A 22,801-nucleotide genomic window follows, 5' to 3' on the forward strand; every position below is an offset into this window, starting at 1 on the left:
TTGCACAACGAAGCGCATAATATGCCCTCCATTTGCGCACGGTGCGCGAAGCGCATCGTGCGTACATGGCCCATCCAGCGTAACTGTGCGCGCACGGTGCGCGAAGCGCACCGTGCGCGCACGGAACGAACTGCGTTAAGTGGGCGCGCACGCCACAAATGGCGTAAAGTAACTTAGCATTTAAAAAACCGTACAAATTCACTGAAAAAACCATAGGTTTCACACACGTTATAGTTAGGAATTAGCATTTAAAAAACCTTGCAAATTCACTGAAAAAACCATAGGTTTCACACATGTTATAGTTAGCTGGAAATTTTACTGATAAAAAACCTATGAAATTCCCCCGTTATAGTTAGTGCAGGCAACTATAACTCACGCGACCGCAATCCTCTGCTGATGCTAATACTGTATTTAGACACTTATTTGCCCATGTCTTCTTCCATTAAATTTTAGCTATACATATATTACAAATATTTTTTTTTCATAAAGACACATATGTCATCAGCAGAGGATTGCGGTCGCGTGAGTTATAGTTGCCTGCACTAACTATAACGGGGGAATATATATATATATATATATATCCGCTCACCGTAGCAACACAGAGTTGGAGCCCTACAATGACCAGATCGCCGTGCGAGCGGCCGCGCCCACTGGAGCGGTGGACTTAATCAAATTTCAGGTGCTCAAAATGTTTCCCTGCATACAGACATCCAACGCCAATGATTAAGGGCAGGAGCCCGAAACGCGTCTGGCGTAATGACTGCTGTGCTGATCCGACCAAGTCTGCCAAAAGCCTTGAATAAATTGTGAAAGCTAAACCTTACCCGTGTGTTAGGCTCCTTCGTTGAGGTAACTTTTGCTGATTCATATATTTATATATATGCAATTAATTCTGGAAGCCTTTTTCATGTACTGCGTGACTTTTTAAAACCATTTTGCACTATAAAAGCACTTTGCCATGGATTCTATGCTATTGAGCTTAACAAGCATGAACATTTATTTACAACATTGGTGCATTGTGGATGTTATATGCTGGCAATTTAGGTCACGTTGACATGATGATTTAAGGCCAATGGTATCACGCACTAAGTTTTAGCTCTCCTGTGAACAAGGCAATTACTGTCGAAACGCGTCAGGAAAGAGTGTGTGCTGCCTCTGTGTAATTTGAATTAAGCTTGCAATTCACGGACTTGAAGCCTCGACATTTCTTCTTTTTTGTGGTTTTGAAAGACAGGAGACTCCTTGCCTGTTCATACACTTCCCAGGGGCTGTGACCTGCAATGGAGATGGGCCATGCGGCCCATCTCCTGGAGCCATAGATGACCCTGTGGACCGCCACTCCCCAGGGGTCGGCTCCTGCTACCTCCTGAGGTGCCCATCCTTGGGAGGTAGCTGTTTGCTATGGCTTTGCGGAAGCTTTACCGCTCCTGCCAAGCCATAGCAAAATTTCCTTGCTTTCAGTAAGCGAGAGCATTGAGCATTGAAAATGCTCTTGCTTGCTGAAAGTGAGCACCATTGCTTTGACAGAGGGAGTTGCATGCTAGCAGCTCCCTGTCAAAGCAATGCCGGCTCCCACAGGAAGCTGGAAGCCACCAGGGACCGCGGGGGCCTTGAGGCACCCCCGCGGTCCCCAGTGGGTGCCATGGGTGGGACCAGGACACCCACTCTAGAGGCCAAGCCCTGGGGGACTGGGTCCCCGGGGCTGAAATCGGCCTGGGATGGCTGCTGTGCGGCCCCCTCCCCTTGTTTTTTATTTAAAATAAAGAAAAGGCCAGGCCGCGGGGTATGAAGTCACTGGGGCCGAAATAGGCCCGTGAGGGAGGAGGGGCTGCGGCGCCCCCCTCCTCTGTTCAGAAAAGCCCTGATCGAAATCGGCCCAGAAAAGAGGCCACACAATTCCCCTTCCCTAATAATACGAAAAAAGGGACCAGCAAGTCACTGGAGGCCCACCCCCTTTTACCACCACTTTGCAAATGCGCCTCCTGGCACACTTGGTTAGGGAATGAAGTCCCCTTGGCTCCAGAGGGGCCTTGGGGGTCAACAAGCCCTCTTGTTACCTCCAGTAAGTCCCATAGAGTGTGATTGCTGCGAGGACTTCGGAGGTCACACCCCCTTTCTCCACCACTCTGCAAACACACCTCCTGGTAAACTTCTGGTTAAGGGATGAAGTCCCCTTGGCTCTAGAGTGTCCTTGGGGGCAACAATCCCTCCTGTTCCCTGCAGTAAGTCCCACACAGCAGAATTGCTGACAGGTGTTCAGAGGCCTTGCCCCCTTTCTCCACCACTCTGCAAACACACCTTCTGGCACACTGCTGGTTGGGGGATGAAGTCCTTTTGGATGCTGAGGTGTCTTGGAGCCCAGAAGCCCTCCTGTTACCTCCAGTAAGTACCAAACAGCAGCATTCCTGAGAGCTGGTCAGAGGCCACACCCCCTTTCTCCACCACTCCGCAAACGCGACTACTATTTAAAAAAACAATAGAAATTCAATATACAAACCAAAGGTTACAGGGATGTTATAGTTAGGAAATAGAATTCGAATAACGTAGAAATTCACTGAGTAAAACAAAGGTTACAGGGACGTTATGGTTCGGCTCAGATTTCCCTCGTACAAAACCAGGGAAATTCGGCAGCTATAGATACCCGAGCTAACTATAACTTACACCGCGGCAATGCACTGCTTGTTACCTCACATATTACATCATTCATGACATGGTCAGTGACATCACTGATGACCTCCCTTCCTAATGCATTGAGCCCCAAATCCAGTGATATCCACACCAGTCTCTCTCATGACCTCTTTCACCCATCTTGCCAAAGTGAGGGGGGGAGAAACTGCCCTATGAGGCCACCTGTGTGAAATCAATAACCGTGCTACATTATTTCTCAAACTTGCTGTTCCTTTCTAGTACCTTTCATTCAACTCAAATAAAGGTAGAAAACAGTGGTTGACATCTAGGGCCCTTACGTATGCAGTCTGCCTAAATGACACCAAGCATAGTACATCCCTCAGTTTGTAAGAAATATGTTTTAACAACAGGCTAGAGTTTTCACCCCAATTTGTTAAAACTTGGAAGATGTCCCTAATTTCCCATAAAGAAGTCTACTTTTCTGTAGGTGAGTTCAGTACCCACATACTACTCATGATTATTTTTAATCAGGAAGTTCTGGCCAACAGAAACACCATCTGCCAAGAATGTCTGGCCACTATAGCCAACCTGTAGACTTTCACAGTTCTGTTCTGTAGGACAAACCCGAGCCTAACAACTCCGTTAGATAGTTAACCACATGTACTAAATCAGTTGAAACAGGATCATAATTCTGTTGAATACACCAACAAACCCTTTTTTTCCAAGTCAATTGATATGCTTTCCTTGTTCTAGATGCCCACAACTCTGATATGAGTCGCAAAGCATCTGCAGAAAGCCCTGGGATTTTCCACTGTCTCCTGAAATCCTCTAAACCGTTCAAACGAGGCAGCCCTGTTCCTCTAGAGAATGAAATTCTCTCCCTGATCCTAGGATCCCAGAACATCGGTACTAGGGTAGGGAACTCTACGGCCATGTCTAACTTGATTGGAAACCAGAGCTGTGACCTCCTCACTGGGGTTAGCACCACTGCGTTTCCCCGCATCTGCATGCATGCAGAAGCACGCTTGGCAAACGGCGGAAAAGCATAGGGCACTAAACCCCTCCAATCCTGCAGAAAGGGAAACCTTGCATCCTTGGCATGGTTTTCCCTGTCTTTTTGCCTCTACGTCCTGTATTTTTGATGTTATGGTGGACTTTGTTTGCGCTGGTTTAAGTGCTCGGGGCACTTACCACTGCTGATCAGTGCTACAGTACAGGTGCTCCTTGTGTAAATAGTCATTCTGATTGGTTCTCCATGAATGTCATATTTGATTTACTGATGAGTCCCTAGTAAAGTGCACTTGATGTGTGCCCAGGGCCTGTAAATTAAATGCTACTAGTGGGCCTGCAGCACTGGTTGTGCCACCCACATGAATAGCCCTGTAAACTTGTCTCAGGCCTGCCATTGCAGCGATCAGTGCAGCTTTAAACTGCCATGTCGACCTGGCAAGTGTACCCACTTGCCAGACCCTACCCTTCCCTTTTGCTATATGTTAGTCTCCCCTAAGGTAGGCCCCAGGTGCCCCCATGGGCAGTGTGCAGTATATGTGAAAGGTAAGATGTATACTGGTGTGGTTTACATGTCCTGATAGTGAAATACTGCCAATTTCGTTTGTCGCTTTTGCAAGGACTAGCTCTCCCAAAGGCTATCATTGGGGATACCTTGTAACATTGCACATCTATAACCTTCAATTGGCAACAGCTAGATAATTGGAGTTTAGGCTCACTGAACTCTGAATCAAATAGCATACCTTTTAGTAAAGGTAGTTTTTACATTGTGTGTTTGAAAATGCCACTTTAAAAAAAATTCTCTAACCATCCTGTGTGCCTCTGCCTCTTTGTGTACTCACTGTCTGGTTTTGGAGTGTCAGGAGCTGGGGATGTGCATTTACTCTAGACAGTCACTGGAGGGGTTGAGGTGTGTCCTGACTTTCCTGTGTGTCTCACATCAGGCTTAATAGACCTTTCTGAATTTAGAGTAGTGGGAAGACTTTTCACTAGCACCTGAATAGGCTGTGGGAAGACTTTTCACTAGCACCTGAATAGGCTGTGTCTGCTCTGCACTATGCAATATTCATCTCCTGTAGTAAAGCTGGATCAGGGAGAACAGAACTGGTTTTTACTTAGCTCAGAGACTCTGGAAACAAAGACTACAAAGAGAAAATGGGGTATACGTATTGGACCTACTACCTCAGAACTTTAGATCACTTATGGAACTAAGAGGACCCTGCCAAGAAGAAGAGCTGCTAGGAGAAGTATTGCCCCTTTGCTGTGTGTTGCTTTGTTGGGGGGATGGCCTGCAGTTGCTGCTTCTGTCTGTGGCCAGAGAAAAGGACTAAAACTTTTGCCCTGCTGTGGTATCATTCTGAAAGGAGATCTTCAAGGGCTTGAGGCAGAGCTTGCCTACTGTCCTGAAGTCTCAGGGACACAAAGACTACACCTGTAGCATCCTTGAACTTCATTGCTGGGAGTTCTGACCTGTCTTGTGGTTCCAATTCAAGTGCTGGGCCCTTGGAGGTTGCTTCTCCTGCAAAGAACTAAAGAAACCTTTAAATTGATGCCGCGCCCTTCCAGCGCCTGTTTTTCCGACACAGCACCACAGTGTGGGAAGAATTTCCATTCCTTGCCACCGTGCGGCTGAAGAATCGATGCAGCGCCTGTCAGAGGCTGAAAAATCCACTGCACGCCAAGTCCAGTGCACCGACCTCTGAAGCCTGAGATCACCACTCAGACTCAGGCCCTGCTGTGCGGCTGAAAGAAACAACGCATCGTGGGACCGCAGTTGAAGAAATCAACGCCACGCCTTTTTCCCACTGCCTCATCGACCTCCAGCGTGCCCCGGATTTCCTCTCATCGTACCTGTGCACCACGCATCGGCATCGGAGGGCCTGCAGACCAGTACCATCTTGGAATCTATGCCTCACTTTCCTCTACAGTCCAGATTCGATGTATGACTTCTCCTGCGTGCAGCAGAAGTGCTGCGTCACCTCCCCAAGGACTCAGGAACTAACGCATCACTGTGTTATCCGTGGCTTCCCTCCTCAGCGTCTGTTTTTGGCCTTGGAATTTTGACAAATTTGAGGTATTGCATGTTACAAATCACACACCCATAGTTTGCTATGGACAGATTTGCTTTATTCATTTTAAAAGTCATATTTTGAGTTGTCTATGTTGGATTTTTGTCGTTTTGGTCTTGTTTGGTTTAGATAAAAATACTTTATTTTTCTTAACTAGTGAGGTCTCCATTTGTGTTGTTTTCAGTGTTCCTGTATGTTTGGGTACAAATAATGTACACATTGCCTTTGTGATAAGCCTGTTTGCTCTTGCCAAGCTACCAATGGGGTGAGCAGGGGTTATCTAAAGTGAGTAACTCACTTGTCCTGACTAGAAGAACGGTTCCCTACTTGGACAGGGTGCAAGCGACTGCCAACTTGAGACCCCTATTTCTAACTACCCTCCATTTTTAACTGGTGGTAGACCACCCAGTCGTTTACTTCAAGTTTATCACTGGTCTCATACCCTTTGTCTTTCTTTTTAACCAGGAAAATATTGCGGACAAAACATGTCTTGGAGTTTGATGCTTCCCGAATAGCTCATTTGACCAGCAAGTCTACTACTTCTTGCATCACCAACCTTGAATCTTACTCTGAGAATTTAATTTCCTGAGGTGTCTTCACCTGACCTGGGGAGTCTAGAAACTCCAGTTTGTATCCCCTGACAGTGTCCATGACCCAGGGATCCTATGTCACCAGCCTCCAATTCTCACAAAATTGGGCCAACCTGCCTCCCACCTTTATAGGGGTATATGAAGGGTCTTTCAAAACTCTTACCTGCAGAACATTCTCTGTGCCTACGATCTCCTCTGGAGGACCTGCCACAGAACCTTTGTCTCCTGGGATAGAAGCCCTAGTGGGAACCAAAGCTCTCCTGGGCGAACCTGTTGCCACGCCCCAAGAAGAGTCTGATGAAGCCTGACCTCATCCGAGGAACTGACCCCTCATTCTCCCGGCCCTACCAAAAACCTTGTCCTTGAATACCCTCTTGATGTCCTGCTGCAATTTTTGTATGAAGCTAAAAACTCATAGATACTTGGCCATGTCCTTAATGAAGAGAAGAGATGTCCATGAGAGGAAGGACCCCCTTCCTTGCCCACCAGTTCGAACAACTTGGGATCGATCTTGAGGAGGCAGCTCTTCCTTCTCTTATTGGAGAGAGCAGTGTTCACATTCTCCAGGAGACAGACGGACCTTTGGCCCCACTGGCCCAACTCTTTGAGGTTGACTAGTGTGTCATTGAGGTAGGCGACCTCGGCCATCTCAAATATCTTGGTCTAAGGACCAGTTGTGTCCAGCAGGGACACAACTGGACTTCAAGCCCTTGTCCTTGGATCCTTGCCACTTTTGTTAATAAATGTCACTACTTTGGCATCCAGTTCTGGGGTCATCGCAACCTTATCAGGGAGGGAAGGGCGGGGGCACAAACAAGATCTTACTTCCTTAGGGATCTAACTGCTGAGCCAGAAGTGATATAATCAGTGACATGTTGAGATGCTGCCTAATCAGAGGATATGGGGTGCTCAATTAGAAGGGGATAAAACATATCCCCCCCCAAGGGCTCAACAATACCCATCGTGGATCCCGAGGCCATGGATGCCTCTTCTAATGTTCCCTTTCTTCTGACCTCTGTGTCCTCGTGGTCAGAGTCAAAATCAGAGGAATAAGAGAGATCAATCTCCGGCTCAAAAGCCTCACCACTGTCAATGCAAATTGGAACTTCTGAACCATTTTCCTGCTCATCCATAGTGCCCGAGGCACTGATCCTGAAAACAACACTCCCATATGTAAAATACTCACCTGTATTTTTTGATTTCTTTGCTTTCTTAGCCAAGCTGTCATTTGAAGACCTTTCCCTTTGGGTCTTACCTGCCCATCCAGAGACTTCAGGCTGCTCAGTGCCCTTTAAAATCTTACCCTTTTTAGAAAAGGCCTCCAACTTCTTATTGATGGTGTCATCTAGTGACCCCATCAATTTCCCAAGAGCCCTATTATCCATATCCTCTAGACTTTCCAAAATTCTGACATCCAGTTGTTCCTCAGATATGTTGCTACAGCAGGATATCCAGGGAAGCAGTAATAAAAAGGCCAAGCAACTAATGCAATAGAAACAAAGCTAAACCAAGCTAGCCTAGACAAGAGTGGGAAAAGATGAGTGAGGAGGCAGCCATGTGGAAAAATAGCAGTTGGAAATAATAAAACAGACTACAACTGCCACAGTTCTCAGGGAGTGTTAATTCGTAATTGCCAACAGTTTAAAATGGCTGCCTCCATTGCTTACAGTAATGCAATCCCAATTTGTTAAAATGGCTGCTGAGGTGCACGTCCTGTGCGTGGTGAGCCGCTAGGACACTTTCTTCTTGGGTTTTTTTGTTCTTTGTTGTGTTTCGTCTACTTCCTCTTTGAGTCGTGCCACACAAGGGGATGCAGGGAAGGGGATATGAAAGGACCGATGTGCTGTAAACACACAAGCCGCACCAGGGATGCCTGAGGGAGGGGGCACCACCAGACAAGCACTTACTGTAGTGCGCGTTGCTCTAGGCCTGGGGCAGAAGCAAGTAGCCTTGGCCAGAGCAGGCGCGCGGTGGCCACCGAAGGGCTGGCGCACCCCCGTTGTCTACTTAGAGCACAGCGCAAGCGCCATCCGGCTGCACTTTTAAACAAACCTGATCACCAACTGCCAGATCCCTGGAGCTATTTATAAGCAAACAAGGCTGCTTCAATTCCATAAGGTACTAGTGCTGACATGCTTCCCAAGCGCATAGCGACACATATTTAACCAAAGTGGGAAGTACTGTAAGCATACAATTGTAAATAAAGGTTAGGAAAACTAAAGTTAAAAAATAAGCCCACAGGCAACAACTCGGGCAGGGGAAACGAACAATACATAAATGTCCCTCCCATGGAAGGGTGGTGGGTGGTAATAAAGCACACAATAAAAACTTTACACAAGAGAGTAAAATGGAGAGTACTTATCTTGTGAGCAGCAGCAACAAAGAAGGAAGATGATTGCACGTTACTGGACTTTATACCTTACGAGAATGTTTTAAAAGTTCTGAATTCTTTCAATTGTTGCTGCTGTGAGTAGGCAATAAATTAGATTTGCATAATGTTAGCCTCCATGTTCTGACATAAAATCTAATTTTTGGCAATCGGAGTTGGATATGGGTTGATATAATAGGACCATGTTTCACAGGCTAGGATCACCCCATATTGGCTGTGCGTCAAAGAGAAAGTGGTCTTTAAAAGCCCTGTGTTGAATGAATATCTTTAATGGCTTGGAGAAATTGCCACCAGCCACTCATTTTCAGCGATATAAATCATCATAACATCTTCACTCTCACTCTCAATTACTGTGTTCGGTACCAGCCATAAAGGAATCTAGGGTTGAAGGTAGAAATGTGTCCTATCTTGGATCAAATCAATTAGTTCTGTTTAGGAAAGTGTTAAAAACGGTTGTACGACCGTACAACGCAGGTAAAGACATCGTATACCTTTAACAAGCATTTTTACCACCCATGTTTTTTTACCATGAACATGCTTTTACAACTCATGCCATTATGTTGTTTTTATATATTAATCAATTTATTTGTGGGGAGTGACTCCCTACGCCTCCCAACGTACCTTTAATGCATGGTAAAAGCATGCGTTGTAAAGTCATGGACGTGGTAAAAATATGCATGCTAAAAAATGCGTGGTAAAGGCACAACGAGGTAAAAACCTCGTTGTAAAGGCTGTTTCCCATTAAAAACATACCTCTTGTGTTAAGCAGTTTCTATGTTCTGTTTTAATGCCTTTTGCTGGATGGTTTGTTTCTGTTTTGTTTTCTAGCACCACAATACCCTTCATGGGTGAATATGTACTCTATCAGTGTAATTTAATTCTATTCCACTCCATTAGGTTAGCATAAAGGTCAGCCCCTACGAGCTTACACAGAACAACTTTTCCCGCAGGCGAGCTTGTGTGTGACACTTGCCGGAGGACCCTGCAGGCTCCCATGGCACAGAGACTTCACTGCTGGGTGAAGTTGGTTTGCGTGTACTGCCAGAGGTCCTGGCAATGTATTTAGTTTCATGCTGTTTGGGATAAGGTAAAACATTGTCCACCTGCTCACAGTGCTTGTAAAAACAACTGCTTTTTGGGAGGTTTTATGCCCACGTACAAGCAGATCATCCCCAATTCTATGAAATTCCTGTATTTTGCTTATTGAATGGGAATTCTTCCCACCTCTTGATTTGATAACCTCACACTGAATCGGCGCACCTGCCTTTCATGTTAGCTTGAGTGGTATTCTGCACAGTGGCCCTGTACAGTATCACAGCCTTGCACAGTGTGTCTAAGTTGCTTACGTTTCCAGCCATGGCCTTCAAAGGTAATTGGTGGTTGAATTAAAATTCCTATGTAACATCCTTACTAACCTGCACTATATAAAGGCAGCCTGTCATTCAAAGGACGTCGTGTAGTTTCATTGAAAGGTAATACTTTTTTTGTTTCCTGTATTTTTTTTATTTTTAAACAGTTCCTTTTATGTTATATTTTTTTCTTCTTCAAACGAACTAAATAGTAAATCCTTTAATGCGTTTGGTTTTTATACAGCTTCTCAAACACACCATATATTAGACACAAAATGTGTCCTGGTTAAGCTGAGCTGGTTAGCGCAGGGAATTTTCTGATCTAGCGCTTATGCACCTTGTAGTTGTTTACACAGAGAATTTGAAAGTCCAGTTTTATAAACTGCTTTTATCTTTGTGGCTCGCACGAACTGAAAAGGAAATTCATAGACTGTGCTCATTTTAGCAACCAGCAGTTCCTCCAGTGGCCACCAGAAGGCATTGTAGACCTAGATCACAAAACCAAGCTGCCCGAACTGTAGACTTTAGAACAGACTAATAGAGCGACCTCTGAATATTGCCGTCCCTTCGCTTTGAAGAGTCTTTTTTCATGTTCCTTCAGTTCAGTTGCATTGATTTAAATAGTAAAATCACTCCGCTTTGTTAAATATGCAGTTGCTCTGCACTTCAATAAATGACATCAAAATTGTGAAACATGAAAAGGCTCTAGGAATGTTTTCTGCGATGACGCTTTATTTATTAGAATAAAAAAATAACTATCACCGTCCGCTTTCTTTAAGTTAGCAATGCCCCAGCTATTTTGTATTTGTAGCCTGTCTGGAGAATCTGTACTTATACTGCATGTTTATTTTTGTTGCTAGATTTTAGTTTAAACCTATTTTCTATGCGTCAATTAGTTATAAGAGGACTCGAGCACACAGTGTACTCTCAGCACCTGAAACTGAAAGTAATCTCCATGCATATCTTTATTTAAAAAAAAAAAAGTTCATAAGATGCGCGGAGGATATTTGTTATTGTTGTACAAGAATCTAGAGGAAAGGAAGCCTGATATAAACAGATGTGGCGACCCACCTGCAAAACTGTTTCTCTCGTATTCGTCATCATACAAGGCAAGACGTGATTCACCTGGCGAGCCAACCAGCCTTGTTAATGCCCTTCAGGCATGTTTTCCCTAGGTTTGTTACTCCTGGTTTCAGTGCCGTCTTCTAAATGTGCTGCTCTTTGTAATTGGGAGGGGTGAGAGAGAGACAAAAAATAGGGTAGCAACCAAATTTTCATTTCCCCATTTTATGGGCACCCGATATGTATTTTGTGCATTTATTTTGTGGTTCCTCTTGTTCTGGTTTCTCTCCGTCTCCATCATTACTTACCCTTCAGCTGATGCCTTTTTGTGGTGTTGGGGCGCGTTTTCTTCGACCTTTTCGGCCCTTAGTCTACCTTTATGCCCCTTGGCAACTCCATCTACATTTTTTCAGATATTACTTCCATATCCTCGTTTCCTTTTGGTCCACACCCCCTGGAGGAGTCTCCTGCTGCCTTCGCCAGAGGTGTACTCCTGCTCTATGTTGGTTGCTGTAGAACTGGAAAACAGATTTCTCCGGTTGTTGTTTTTATTTATTTATTTATTTATTTATTTCACGATTTTTATTGCGCAAACAAATACCCGAAGGTGTCTCGGCGCATGTGACAGAAAACGAGAGACCAAGCCGCAGGATTACTGATTGAACAGCCATGTCTTTAAGAGCCTACGAAAGCTTATCAAATTGGGGGCAGTTTTTATGGTGAGTGGCAAAAGGTTCCAGAGTTTAGGTGTGGCAACCAGGAAGCGCCTGTCTCCCCAGGTTGCCGTTCTGGTGCGAGGTAACGGAAGCAGGCAGGAGTTGGCGGATCTCAGCTGTCTCTTGGGGCTATACAACTGGAATGCTTCAATCAGAAACTTTGGACCGACGCCATGCACTGCCTTATAGGCAATGCAGAGGGCCTTGAATTTAATGCGGCCCTCTACTCTTAGCCAATGCAGGTGACGAATGGCTGGAGTAGTTGGCTGGCGGCGGGGGATGTCAAGAAGAATTCTTGCAGCAGCATTTTGTATGGACTGCAACTTAGATAGAACGAGTTTCTGAGTATTAAGGAAGAGGGCATTCCCATAATCGATTTTAGAAAACACTAGGGTAGAGACCAGGGTCTTCCCAGCTGAGGTGGGAAGGTAAGGCAGTATTTTCCTAATTTTCTTTAAAATAAAGAACGCAGATGACACAACCTTGTTGACATGAAGGTTGAATGACAGCTTGCTGTCAAAAATGACTCCCAGGTTTCTGGCCTTATCAACTGGGACAGAAGGAGAGCCCAGCTGGTCAGGCCACCAGGCAGAAGACCAAACCGGGGAGAGATTACCAAAGGTCATGACCTCGGTTTTGTCCGAGTTAAGCCTCAGACAGTTGGAGGACATCCAGGTACTGACAGCAAGCATGGCGCTTTGGAAATTAGCTGCCACCGCTGGGCCGTCCTTGTGTATTGCCAGAACCAGTTGGGTGTCATCTGCGTAGGATGTAAGTCGCAGCCCATGGGCCTTTATTACCCTCGCTAAGTCTGCTACATAGATATTAAATAGCGTTGGACTTAGCGAGGAGCCCTGTGGGACTCCACAGGGGAGTGCAGAGACAGGAGAATAGAAGTTACCCAACTTCACTGTCTGGGTACGGTAGGCAAGAAAAGATGAAATGAGATTTCTAGCCATACCGTTTATCCCCAGGGCTGTGACACGGTCGACCAGAATATCATGGTCGACCGTGTCAAAGGCTGCGGACAAATCCAGCAGAATCAGGACAGCCGCACCTCCCTGGTCCATAATGGCTCTAATCTCATCTGAAGCTTTTATTAAAGCGGTCTCAGTTCCATGACCTTTCCTAAAGCCAAACTGCGTTTCGTCGAGAAGTTGGTGAGTATCGATGAACTCTGAGAGTTGTTTATTCATCAGAGATTTGCATATTTTGGCAGGAAAGGGGAGACACGCTATTGGTCTATAGCTGGCCAGAGCTGTGGGGTCCAGGGAGGGTTTCTTCAGGAGAGGTTTGATCACGGCCTTCTTCCAAAGATCTGGATAGTGACCAGTTTGAAATGCGGTGTCACAGATTTTCATAAGTGGATAAGAGATCACCTCGCTAAGGTTAGCCATCACTGAAGGAGGGCAGGGGTCTAAGGGGGAGCCAGACTTGGTAGTAAGGATAAGTCTGCTGATTTGATCTTGCGTAATGGGAGCAAAGGAAGAGAAGGGATCATGATCGGTGGCAGGTTCTACATAAAATGTCTTTTATTTTGAATTTGGTTTTTACACTTTTATTTAGGTATAATTTTTCACCCAGTAATTGTGGACATTTCTGATTAATAATATAAATGTTATTCTAACCTGAGTTTGGTTTTGTTACCTTCTCGCCTTGCTTCCACAAACATTCACCTATATTGTGTGTGCCTGCATGTTGCGCTTCAGTCTTTTGCTGATAAAGTAGACTGGTCATCCGGATGCTTGCTCAGAGATGCGAAGGCGTTGTATGACACTTAGGGTCCTATCGTGTAAACATATTTGCACTGGCAATGTTAGGTTTTCTTGATAGTAATCGTCACGTCATGTAAACAGGTTTGTCTCACTGGCATTCAGATTTGTTGGGGATAAAAGCTTTCAGAAGTATTTTAATATGTTGTTTAAATTATTATTTATGAAAACACTACTTTCAACAGTGAAAAACACATGGTGCAGTATTATAGCGCTGTGCAGCTCCGACAACAATTTACGTGAAAGGGCCTGTTTGTTTTTAGGTTGAGCCTACCAGACAACACAAGATGTCTGGTTACAAAAGATCTATCGCTCTCGTTTGCTTGGCTCGTAATGAATAGCTTTGTCCTTGTGTGCGTCTCTCTCATGTGTTCATACCCCCTCCTATGTTCTTCTTTCCCCCACCCAACCTGCACCCTGTGTTCTCCCCCCCACCCCACTCATGTATTCTTCAATTCCAGTTTTGCTCTCTCTCTTGTGCAATGGTTTTCTACTCCTTGGATTCACCAACTCCCCCATTCACTCCTCCGTTATGCCCCCATGGTTCTTTTCTTTGTCTAAAAATAATTGCACTTTTGCACTTAAAAAAAATATTTTTTGATTTACCGATCCAAGTGCCATCCATTATCTTGGATCAGAAAATAAAAAATGAAAGCAAATGACACCCATGTCATTCTTCTGGCACACACATGCATTTTGACACATGAGCATGCATACTTCATGGATGCAGCGGTTGCATCATAATGGCATTTTATTTACTTATTTGTTTGTTTGTTTATTGGTGGTGCTGCACGTTATCCGGAAAACCCTGATGCTGTAGAGCATCGCCAAACGGCACTGGCAAAGCCAAGAAACCCCAAAGTTAAGACCTATTGACTTGGTCAATGCTTGTTTATTTAGTGTTTTATTTATTGCAAAGTATTGCTGTGGAGCAACGTAGTCCAAAGGGTTGCGGAGAGCTTTTGAGTGTGTGGCCCGTGGGGGAGGCTACAAATTTGCACGAATTCAGGGGACGTGCGAAGGAACACGAGAAATAACTTTGACGAGTGGTAGATTGGCGTGATGAGACCTGGGGAAGGAGTTGAATAGAATTTGTTTAGACCTTTTGTGAAGGTGAAAATATCTGTAGGATGGCAAACATTGCCTGAAAGAGACTTCCAGGCTCTTAGGGTTGTGCAGGAAAAGGCTGGTTTTACTTTGGAGATGGTCAGTCGGAGAAGGGTATGGCTTGTGGTGGGTCTGGTTCTTCCAGTGGGAGAGCTACAATAAATGGCTTTAAAGGTGATATCACCTTTACTCTGGGAATTATTTATAAAAAACACAGTGGATGTATGATCGGACCATATTGTTTTGCCTCAATGGCATGTAGGATGGCTTTCAGGAGGCATGCTGGGATTGAGGTAAATGAACCATGTAGTAGTGTGTTATCTTCGTCCTCTTGGCTTTTCAAGAGGGCTTTAACTATGCTTTATTTTACAAGTAACGCAAAATGTAATTAGCACTAAGACACACAATTTATCTTCAAAAGCTCCAGTGCTGATCCTGAAAGCATTGTGCACATCGAAGTGGTGCACAAAATATTCCACACTCAGTGTATTTATACACACACAAGTGTAATGGAGGAAGAGTTGGATATGTTTGGGTGCGCTCACCTGGACCAGGGTTGTACAGTGACAGACTTCTATGTTTAGGGTGTTCACCAGCCATCTGCAGAAAGTTTCCAACCCTGGAAATTCTGGCAAGTTCACAATGTTTACGTGAGGAGTGATTGTGATTCCATAGTGAGAACTGGACAAGAGTACTCAGAAAATGACTGGGTTCATCGGGGAAGGGGTTTCTCAATGTCAACAATTATTTCCCTATAAAGAAACCAAAAACATTTAAATGTTCTATTTCACATTTGCATCGAATTCCCACTTGTGGAAAAGTTTACCGTGTAGAAATTCTGTATGTAAAAATGTGATGCACCTAAGCACTCCTTTTTACACCACAACTTTCCAGGAGTACTCCTAAAATCTTTCTGAATTGTTTTAAAGAAGGACATTTGTATAAAGGAAGTGGAGGGGTATTCTTTTCATTTTCACATGGCTGCCTTTTTTTCATGCGATGAATATTAAGATTTTTAATAGTTTTTTGGGTTCACGAATTATTATTGTAAAATGAAATCTATCATGTATTTTTGTGGCTTTTAGCTAACAACAATATTGACAAACTTGATTAGTAAATACTGCCATTGAAAGCAACAAAGGACTTGTCACTTGGCTTCTAACTAATGTCTTTCTTAAGGTTTATGTGTGGTGTGTATAAATAAGTGTCGTTGCAATAGGTGGAAACTTTGGTAAAATAAATCTCTCTCCCCCTTTGGTCTCTCATTACAGGATGACAGCAAGCAGGCTCAGTTTTTAGCTTTAGCAGTTGTATACTTTATTTCTGTGCTCATGGTCTCCAAATACCGGGACATTCTGGAACCTCAGCGGGAGACGGCACGGGCAGTCAGCCAAGCAGTGAGAAACATCAGGCAAGAAATAAACTCACCAACAAGCACAGGTATTTTTTAAATTTATTTTCGTAATTGTCACAACTGGTTTTCTTTTTTTTTCTTTTTTTTTATTGAACAGAGCAGGAAAACAACAAAACCAGTACACAGTACACACAGTAGACAAAGTCCATGAACAGTAGATCAAAATATTTATAAAACAGCAAACTTTAGACAAAGATATACATATCCATAATTTCACTGGTTTTCACAAAGGCATGTTAAGGCCCTGCTTTGTTCTGTGATTTATGTTGGTGGTAATGATATCAATACTTGATGTGTATCTTGCATGTATAACATAGAAAGTTACCCCTTGCTGTACATTACAAGAAAGATTGCAAGTCACCAAACAGTACAATGACCATGTCTAAGAATAAGGCCTTTATAATGGCAAGGATCTTCTAGGTGAACTGCAGCACTCATACTGCATGGCAGAGGGTATGTTATTCCCTATAATACAGGGTCACACCATCACCCATCTCACAGACCTTATCCTTTGTGTCTTGCTCTTTCATATAAAAGAGAAAGTATGGTTGCAAACATGACGAATAAAAGTGGAATCTGTAGTACAAAATTAAACACATAAAAAGCAGTTAGTGTTTTTTTGCAAAAAGATATAAAAAAAGGCTATATAAAAATCAGATTTCAAAAAATGTTGTAGCCTGGAATGTGTAGTAACACAAAAAGAGATTCTATCTTTCCTTAATTGATTTATAGCATCTTAAAGGGGAAATGTTGACATACATATCTCCTGTCTGCCATTTACTGTTAATTTTTTTTAAAACAGATTAAAAAAATGAAAATCCAGACCTCGTTTTCCATGTTTAAACCTCACCTGTAATTATGCTCTGTGATTTGCCTTTCAGTTTGTCTGCCGACTATGGAAGCAAGCGTTATAATATCACAATTCCGCTGTGATGCCACAGTACACTTGAACAGTTATCTCATTTTGTTGTTACAGGATGTCATCTCAACTGTAGCAAGTAAATTACAGATGAGAGTTTATACAGGGATTTCAGTTTCCTTTATATCATACTCCATTTATGTTGTGGTATGATCTGTGGAGTAAATTTATTTTAAGAGGTGAACAAGGTGAAGTTCATCATCAACAGTTAAAACATGACACAACAATACATTCAGAAAACCATGTACAGGTCCAGAGTCCGATGGGTGGACAGTCCCATGATTGTGAATCTTCAGGCAGTGCCCTGGGAATAGAGAACGTTTTAGTAAAAGGACTCCTTAACATTTTCTGTCTTGAACATTTTGTAGAATTGTAGGAAGTTTGGTTTTATTCTAGAGAATGGATCTAAAGTATTGCAGAATGTGTGGCCCTGTATTCCCAATGAGCACCCATCGTACTTTAGTTGCTTGGAAGTCCGTTGTTGGATTTGATGTGAGGTGGACGTTTGTACATTCTTGACTTTTGATGGTGACCCAAGCCATTTTTTTCTAGAATGCCTTATGCATGAGAAAAATAGTTTAAACCTTATTCCTTGAGGTTTCTTCTACCCAGTAAAGAACATTTATATTGGTATGGCCAAAATCACAATAAAGATTTGGTTTGTTTTTGAGCGTTAGGAGTTTCAGGTGGAAAGTATTTTTTGTCTGATGCGTCTATTCCTAAACAGGCTCTTTACTTCCTTAATTATTTTTTAAAGTCTCCTTTGAATCCGCCGACGTGACTCCACATTAATGCTACTTTTGTGAGTTGTTGAGGCGAGCGAGGTAGTAAACTATTCAGCTTTATTTTAAATACGCCTGAAACCTGTTAACCATTGCATATTGAACCACAATGCAACCAAACTCTGCCCTCTAGACTCCAAAGATGCTAAGAAAGATCCTCTACACTTTGTCATGGTTAATGGAGTTCAGATCATTTATTTAGTAATGGCAAGAGTTTGATCATCATCATAGCAACCACACTTACATTCAAATCCAAACTCATTGATCCATCGACATCCGATAGTTATCCTATCCTCTTAACTATCATGATTGAAAGTTATGATCTTAACAAAGACTGGTCAACAACAACTATTGCCTGTAAAACTGTGTATATAATAGTAATACTGGTAAAAATAATTTCTGTCGAAGTGCCGATTGCTCTCTAGCACAGATGCTGTGGTTCCTACACCATCCAGCACTTTACCACATCTTGCTCTTTCTTTAACGTTCAATTTAAATAAAAACTGCAACCACTCATACTTGAAAAATCTTGTCGGTGAGAGCTAACCACATACAAAATAAAAATGTTTCTCAAGCTTTGCCAACATTTAAAATTGTGAAATATTGAGACAGATATCCAGGCTGAATGAAAAAAGAAGACTTATTAATTATAGTAAAGGAACCTGGGTGGTGTTTTTATATAAAATTATAATTCTGCATCAATACAGATAGAAAGTTTGGTTAATTTCATTTGAGTAAGGTGGCATACAGCTGAACACGTTTATTTTAACATGTCATAGTTCATTATTTAGGCCAGTCAGTAGGATTTACAACATCTACCTCTAATCAACAGATCCTTAAAGCAGTGCTTAATTGTTGCCGGTGGTTGCACTCATTATTGGGGACTTGGGCTTATTTTTCTCCACCGTGTGTTGGCCCAGTGCAAGAGAGGGAAAGGCAGAAAAGGAAGGAGGCCGAGTTATGAGAAAAGTAGGAAACCAGTGAGAAAATAAGGATGAAAAATAGTGAACTATAGACACAGGAAGTGCAAGGTGAGGGCGTTATTAAAGGGACATGAGATAAAATCAAGGGTAGGAAACCCTGTTGCCCAGCAACACAAGCATTCATTAGTGCCAGAGTGAGCTCCAAAAATAATGGGTGCCTGCACTTTTTTTTAAATTGAAAATTACAACTGTTTGTAACCAGAAGTCATAATTTGAGCTCTTTCTGGTACCAGTGCTGCTTTCTAAAGTGGATCTCTCTCTTTGTTATTCTTTTAAATTTGGCTTCTTGCTTCTCCAGTTTCAGTGGTCGGTCAATGATTTTATTTAAGGTTCCACATATGACGAAAGCTTAAAAAAAAGAGTCACTGCCTTGGTCTTATGTTATTAAGGACCCTACCAAGTGAAATGTGTTGCCATTTCAACAATAAAATAATTTTAGCTCCATCGATTCCTGCCCATAGCGAAGGTTTGTTTTCTGATTTGCAGGCAATGAGTGCAAAAGTGACATGTATGAACAGTGTTTTTCATAGAAATGGAATGATAGTGATCCAGCGTTTTCTGGGCCCACTTGCCAACCATTGTTCCTTCGACTGATCTTTTTTCTCTGACTGAGAGGTGATGGGAGTTACATCGACAACAATCAAATTCAATTAAAAGTGCAACCTATTTGGCTACACAATAAGGACCAGGAATCAGTAGCTAGGGCTAAGAAGGTTTATTACAAATTCAAAATCAAGGACAGATGCACGACTCTTAAAACCATGCTATTGAAATTAGCAACAGGCAGTCCTAGCCGGTGGAAGAAATTAAGGTGGACTAAAATGAGGCACCCAAGCACTTCAGTCACCGCGATACAAAAGATTAAAAACAATATTTGGTGCTCAGAAAAGAGTCACAAGTTTTGTTGCCTATGCATTAATGAACCTAGACTACCTAGAGGATGGTTCTAAAAATCTGAAGAGTCTCTAAATCAGAAATTTCCACAAAGGAAATTAAAACAAGCCAAGGGAAATATAAGTAGGGAAGGTGTCAGCATTTCAGAAGCTCCGTCAAGTGTGTTCTATGGATCAGAGAGTACGTGTTATCCTAAGCCACGCTTAAGAAAGAATCAAAGTAAGCATAGAGGTATACATCTCTCAGAGTACAGGGAAAAAGCTTTAAGCATTCAGGGGAAAGTCTCTGAAGGAATGTCAAAAGGGATCTGAAAGAAGTCTAAAGTGCATCTCAATCTCCAACAGTGTGAACACTAAGTTATAACACAAAAAGTCCTCTAGGTAACACCCCTTTGTGCGCATCATCAGGGGTCCATTGTTTTCGTCCCTTTTCATGTCACAGACTGCAACATCGGGGGTAAGTCTTACACTGGACATGGTAACTACATCGCCGTCTCACGCACAGGTTAGTTCAAAACATTGCTGAATAGGGCTTTCAGTTGAGGCTCTGGTTCCTCATGTTCTTTCGTCAAGGACGTCTTCGTAGACTCTCTCCTCTATATATAGTAAAGAAATGTATCTATTATTCAACTAACAATGCATGTGAGAATACTTGTAAGAAAAGTCACATTAGCAGAAAGTGAAAAACTGCTTTTATTCAGCATGGTGAAATACAGGCCTACTGAGGACAACTTAAAGTATTTACTCAATGGTGCACATTTAATATGCCTGTGCACATTTAAACACAAATTAGTATACGTTTCTAGTGCATTAGATTAAAATTACATGTAGCATTCAGTAAGTCCTTAACATAATCATTTGTAAGTATAACTAAGAGCTAGATTTAAATCGAGGAGAGGATGTAGCTTTACGGCTAGGGTGGCCTATCTCTAATCTGGGGAACTGGGTTTGAGTCTCAGCAATGACGCTCAATATCCTGTAATGCTGGGCAAATCACTTAACCTCAGTGAGCCTATAAAAAATGAATATTTCCTTGTGCAACGCAGCTAGGGCTCATGTAAAGTGCTCTAACACCTGATACCTTCGGGTCACGTTTGCGCTATATAAAACTACGAGAAAAAAAAAATCAAGTATATTAAATATGAATGCACACATTTCATAACTTTTATCGTTTTAAGTGAAATCACAATTTTCATACATGAGGATGGGTTCTTTGTGGTTTGCTGATCAACAAATGTCAGTCAAGGTATTAAAGCACAAATTATCAAAGTCGATTCTCATCCATATAGTAAGTGCATTATCTACTAAGTAAGGATGTTTTTTTGATTTCCTATTAGATTCAGTTAAAACACATAATATGAGTAAATTCTCTAGGCCTACAGTGAATGCACTCTTTAAAAATGATGTCAAGTGCAACATTTATGCAAATCATTAAACCACACACGAAATATGTGCATGTTCATATCGTGTATCTTGTTAAGTATTTGTGGCGTATTTGTGATATGTAAAGGGTGGGTATTAAACTTCGCCCTTTTTGCAGGGTCATCCCTGAAGTTTTTGCCTACCTCCTGGTATTTTTTCTGACCTGGTGTTGGTAGTTTTAGGACTCTGGGCACTTTATCACTGCTGTCCAGTGTAAAGTGCATGTGCTCTCTATGGTAAACGTGGTAAGATTGGTTTACACCTGTTTGACGTATATAATTTATCTATCAGTCCCTTGTAAAGTGGTATCTCATATACCCGGGGCCAGTAAATTAAATGCTACTAGTGGGCTTGCAGGGAAGCTTGCACCACCAACCAAGGTAGCCTTTCAAACCTGTCTCAGGCCTCTGCCATTGCTAGGGCCTACGCGCGCAGTTTACTGCCGCTGTGACGTGGCACATAACGTGGGTGCCATGTCTGTGACTCCCTTTTAACTACATATGAGTCACCCCTAAGGTAGGCTCTAGCTAGCCCTATGGGCAGAGTGCGCTGTAGGTAAAAGGTAGGACAGGTAGGTACCTTAACTGTGTGGCATGTCCTGGTAGTGACAAACAGCCATTTTGGTTTCTCAATACTGTGAGGCTGCCCTCTCATAGGCATGCATTGGGGATTCCCTGATATGTGTTTCAGTGATAATTCCTGACATGATTGGAGTAGCGTGATCAAGTTTGGTATGTTTGGAATAGTGGTAATAAATGCTGCGTAATGGTGTATGCAGATTTATTATCACTATTTTACAAATGCCACTTTTAGAAGTTATGTTATGTTATGTTAATTTATTTCTTCTATAGCGCTCGGCTACTCCCATGAGCATCCCGGCGCTTTGCTGAAGAACATTGGCAGACAAAACAGAACACAACCACAAAGAGGAGACAGAAAGAAGACCAGATTATCTGAAAAAATAAAGTTTATTTAGTGAAAAGCCACGTTTTAAGCTCCTTTCTAAAGGCGAGGAGACTGGGAGCCTGTTTAAGAGAAAATGGTAATTCATTCCACTCCTTCGGGACTAGGTAGCGGAAGGAGCGACCACCCATCCTTGTGCGCCTAATGACCGGGACTGTCATTTTGGATAGCAAAGATGATCTCAAGGCCCTGCCCGGTACATATCGGGAGAGACATGGGCATTTCTGTGTGCTATCTGTCTTTGTGCTTGCCTGTTGTGTATTGCATGTCTGGCTCTGGATGACAGGGGCTGGGGAGGTGCAGTGGCTCCAGAGGGGCTGGGTGAGTCAGCGCTAGGCTGAATAGGCCGATCTGCATTTGGAGTAGTGGGAGGAGTAGCACCTGGACCTGAATAGGACTGTGCCTGCCTTACACAATGCTGGCTTAGCCCCCCTGTGGTGGGTCTGGGGCCAAAGCCTACACTGACAAATGGGACTGTTGTGCACTTGTTAAGTGCCCCCCAGAACTGGTTTGGACTAGGTCCAGTGCCCTGTGCCAGGGCAGAACAAAGACGGAAAGTGGTATAAATATTGGGGCTGTGACCACATTAAATTGTGCTTACTTGGAATTGATGAGGACTGCTGGGCACAAGGAGGAACCACCACAAAGGACTTCCTCCTCTGCTGGAGGACCCTGTGAGCTGGCCGGCCTGGGCCCAGCTCTGCCCATGTGGCCTGAAATCCAGTGCATCGTGAG

At 43.1% G+C, this 22,801-nt stretch overlaps 1 protein-coding gene and 1 long non-coding RNA gene across 7 annotated transcripts in view; one reads left to right on the forward strand and one right to left on the reverse strand.

Moving 5' to 3' along the window:
• NBEA (neurobeachin) overlaps positions 1 to 22,801 on the forward strand; it is a 1,788,010-nt gene that overhangs the window by 738,808 nt on the left and 1,026,401 nt on the right. For all 6 annotated transcript variants that reach the window (XM_085621699.1, XM_085621702.1, XM_085621701.1 and 3 more), the window contains one exon: positions 15,962 to 16,130. In XM_085621699.1, coding sequence (XP_085477825.1) covers positions 15,962 to 16,130 — 169 coding nt within the window. The remainder of the gene's footprint in view (positions 1 to 15,961; positions 16,131 to 22,801) is intronic.
• Positions 20,148 to 22,801, reverse strand: part of LOC146802134 (uncharacterized) — a 54,277-nt gene continuing 51,623 nt past the window's right edge. The window contains exon 3 of the long non-coding RNA XR_014967701.1: positions 20,148 to 20,277. This is a non-coding gene — a long non-coding RNA (uncharacterized LOC146802134). The remainder of the gene's footprint in view (positions 20,278 to 22,801) is intronic.

Source organism: Triturus cristatus, chromosome 8 (genome assembly GCF_964204655.1).
Source record: "Triturus cristatus chromosome 8, aTriCri1.1, whole genome shotgun sequence".
NCBI classification, from domain to species: Eukaryota; Metazoa; Chordata; class Amphibia; order Caudata; family Salamandridae; genus Triturus; species Triturus cristatus.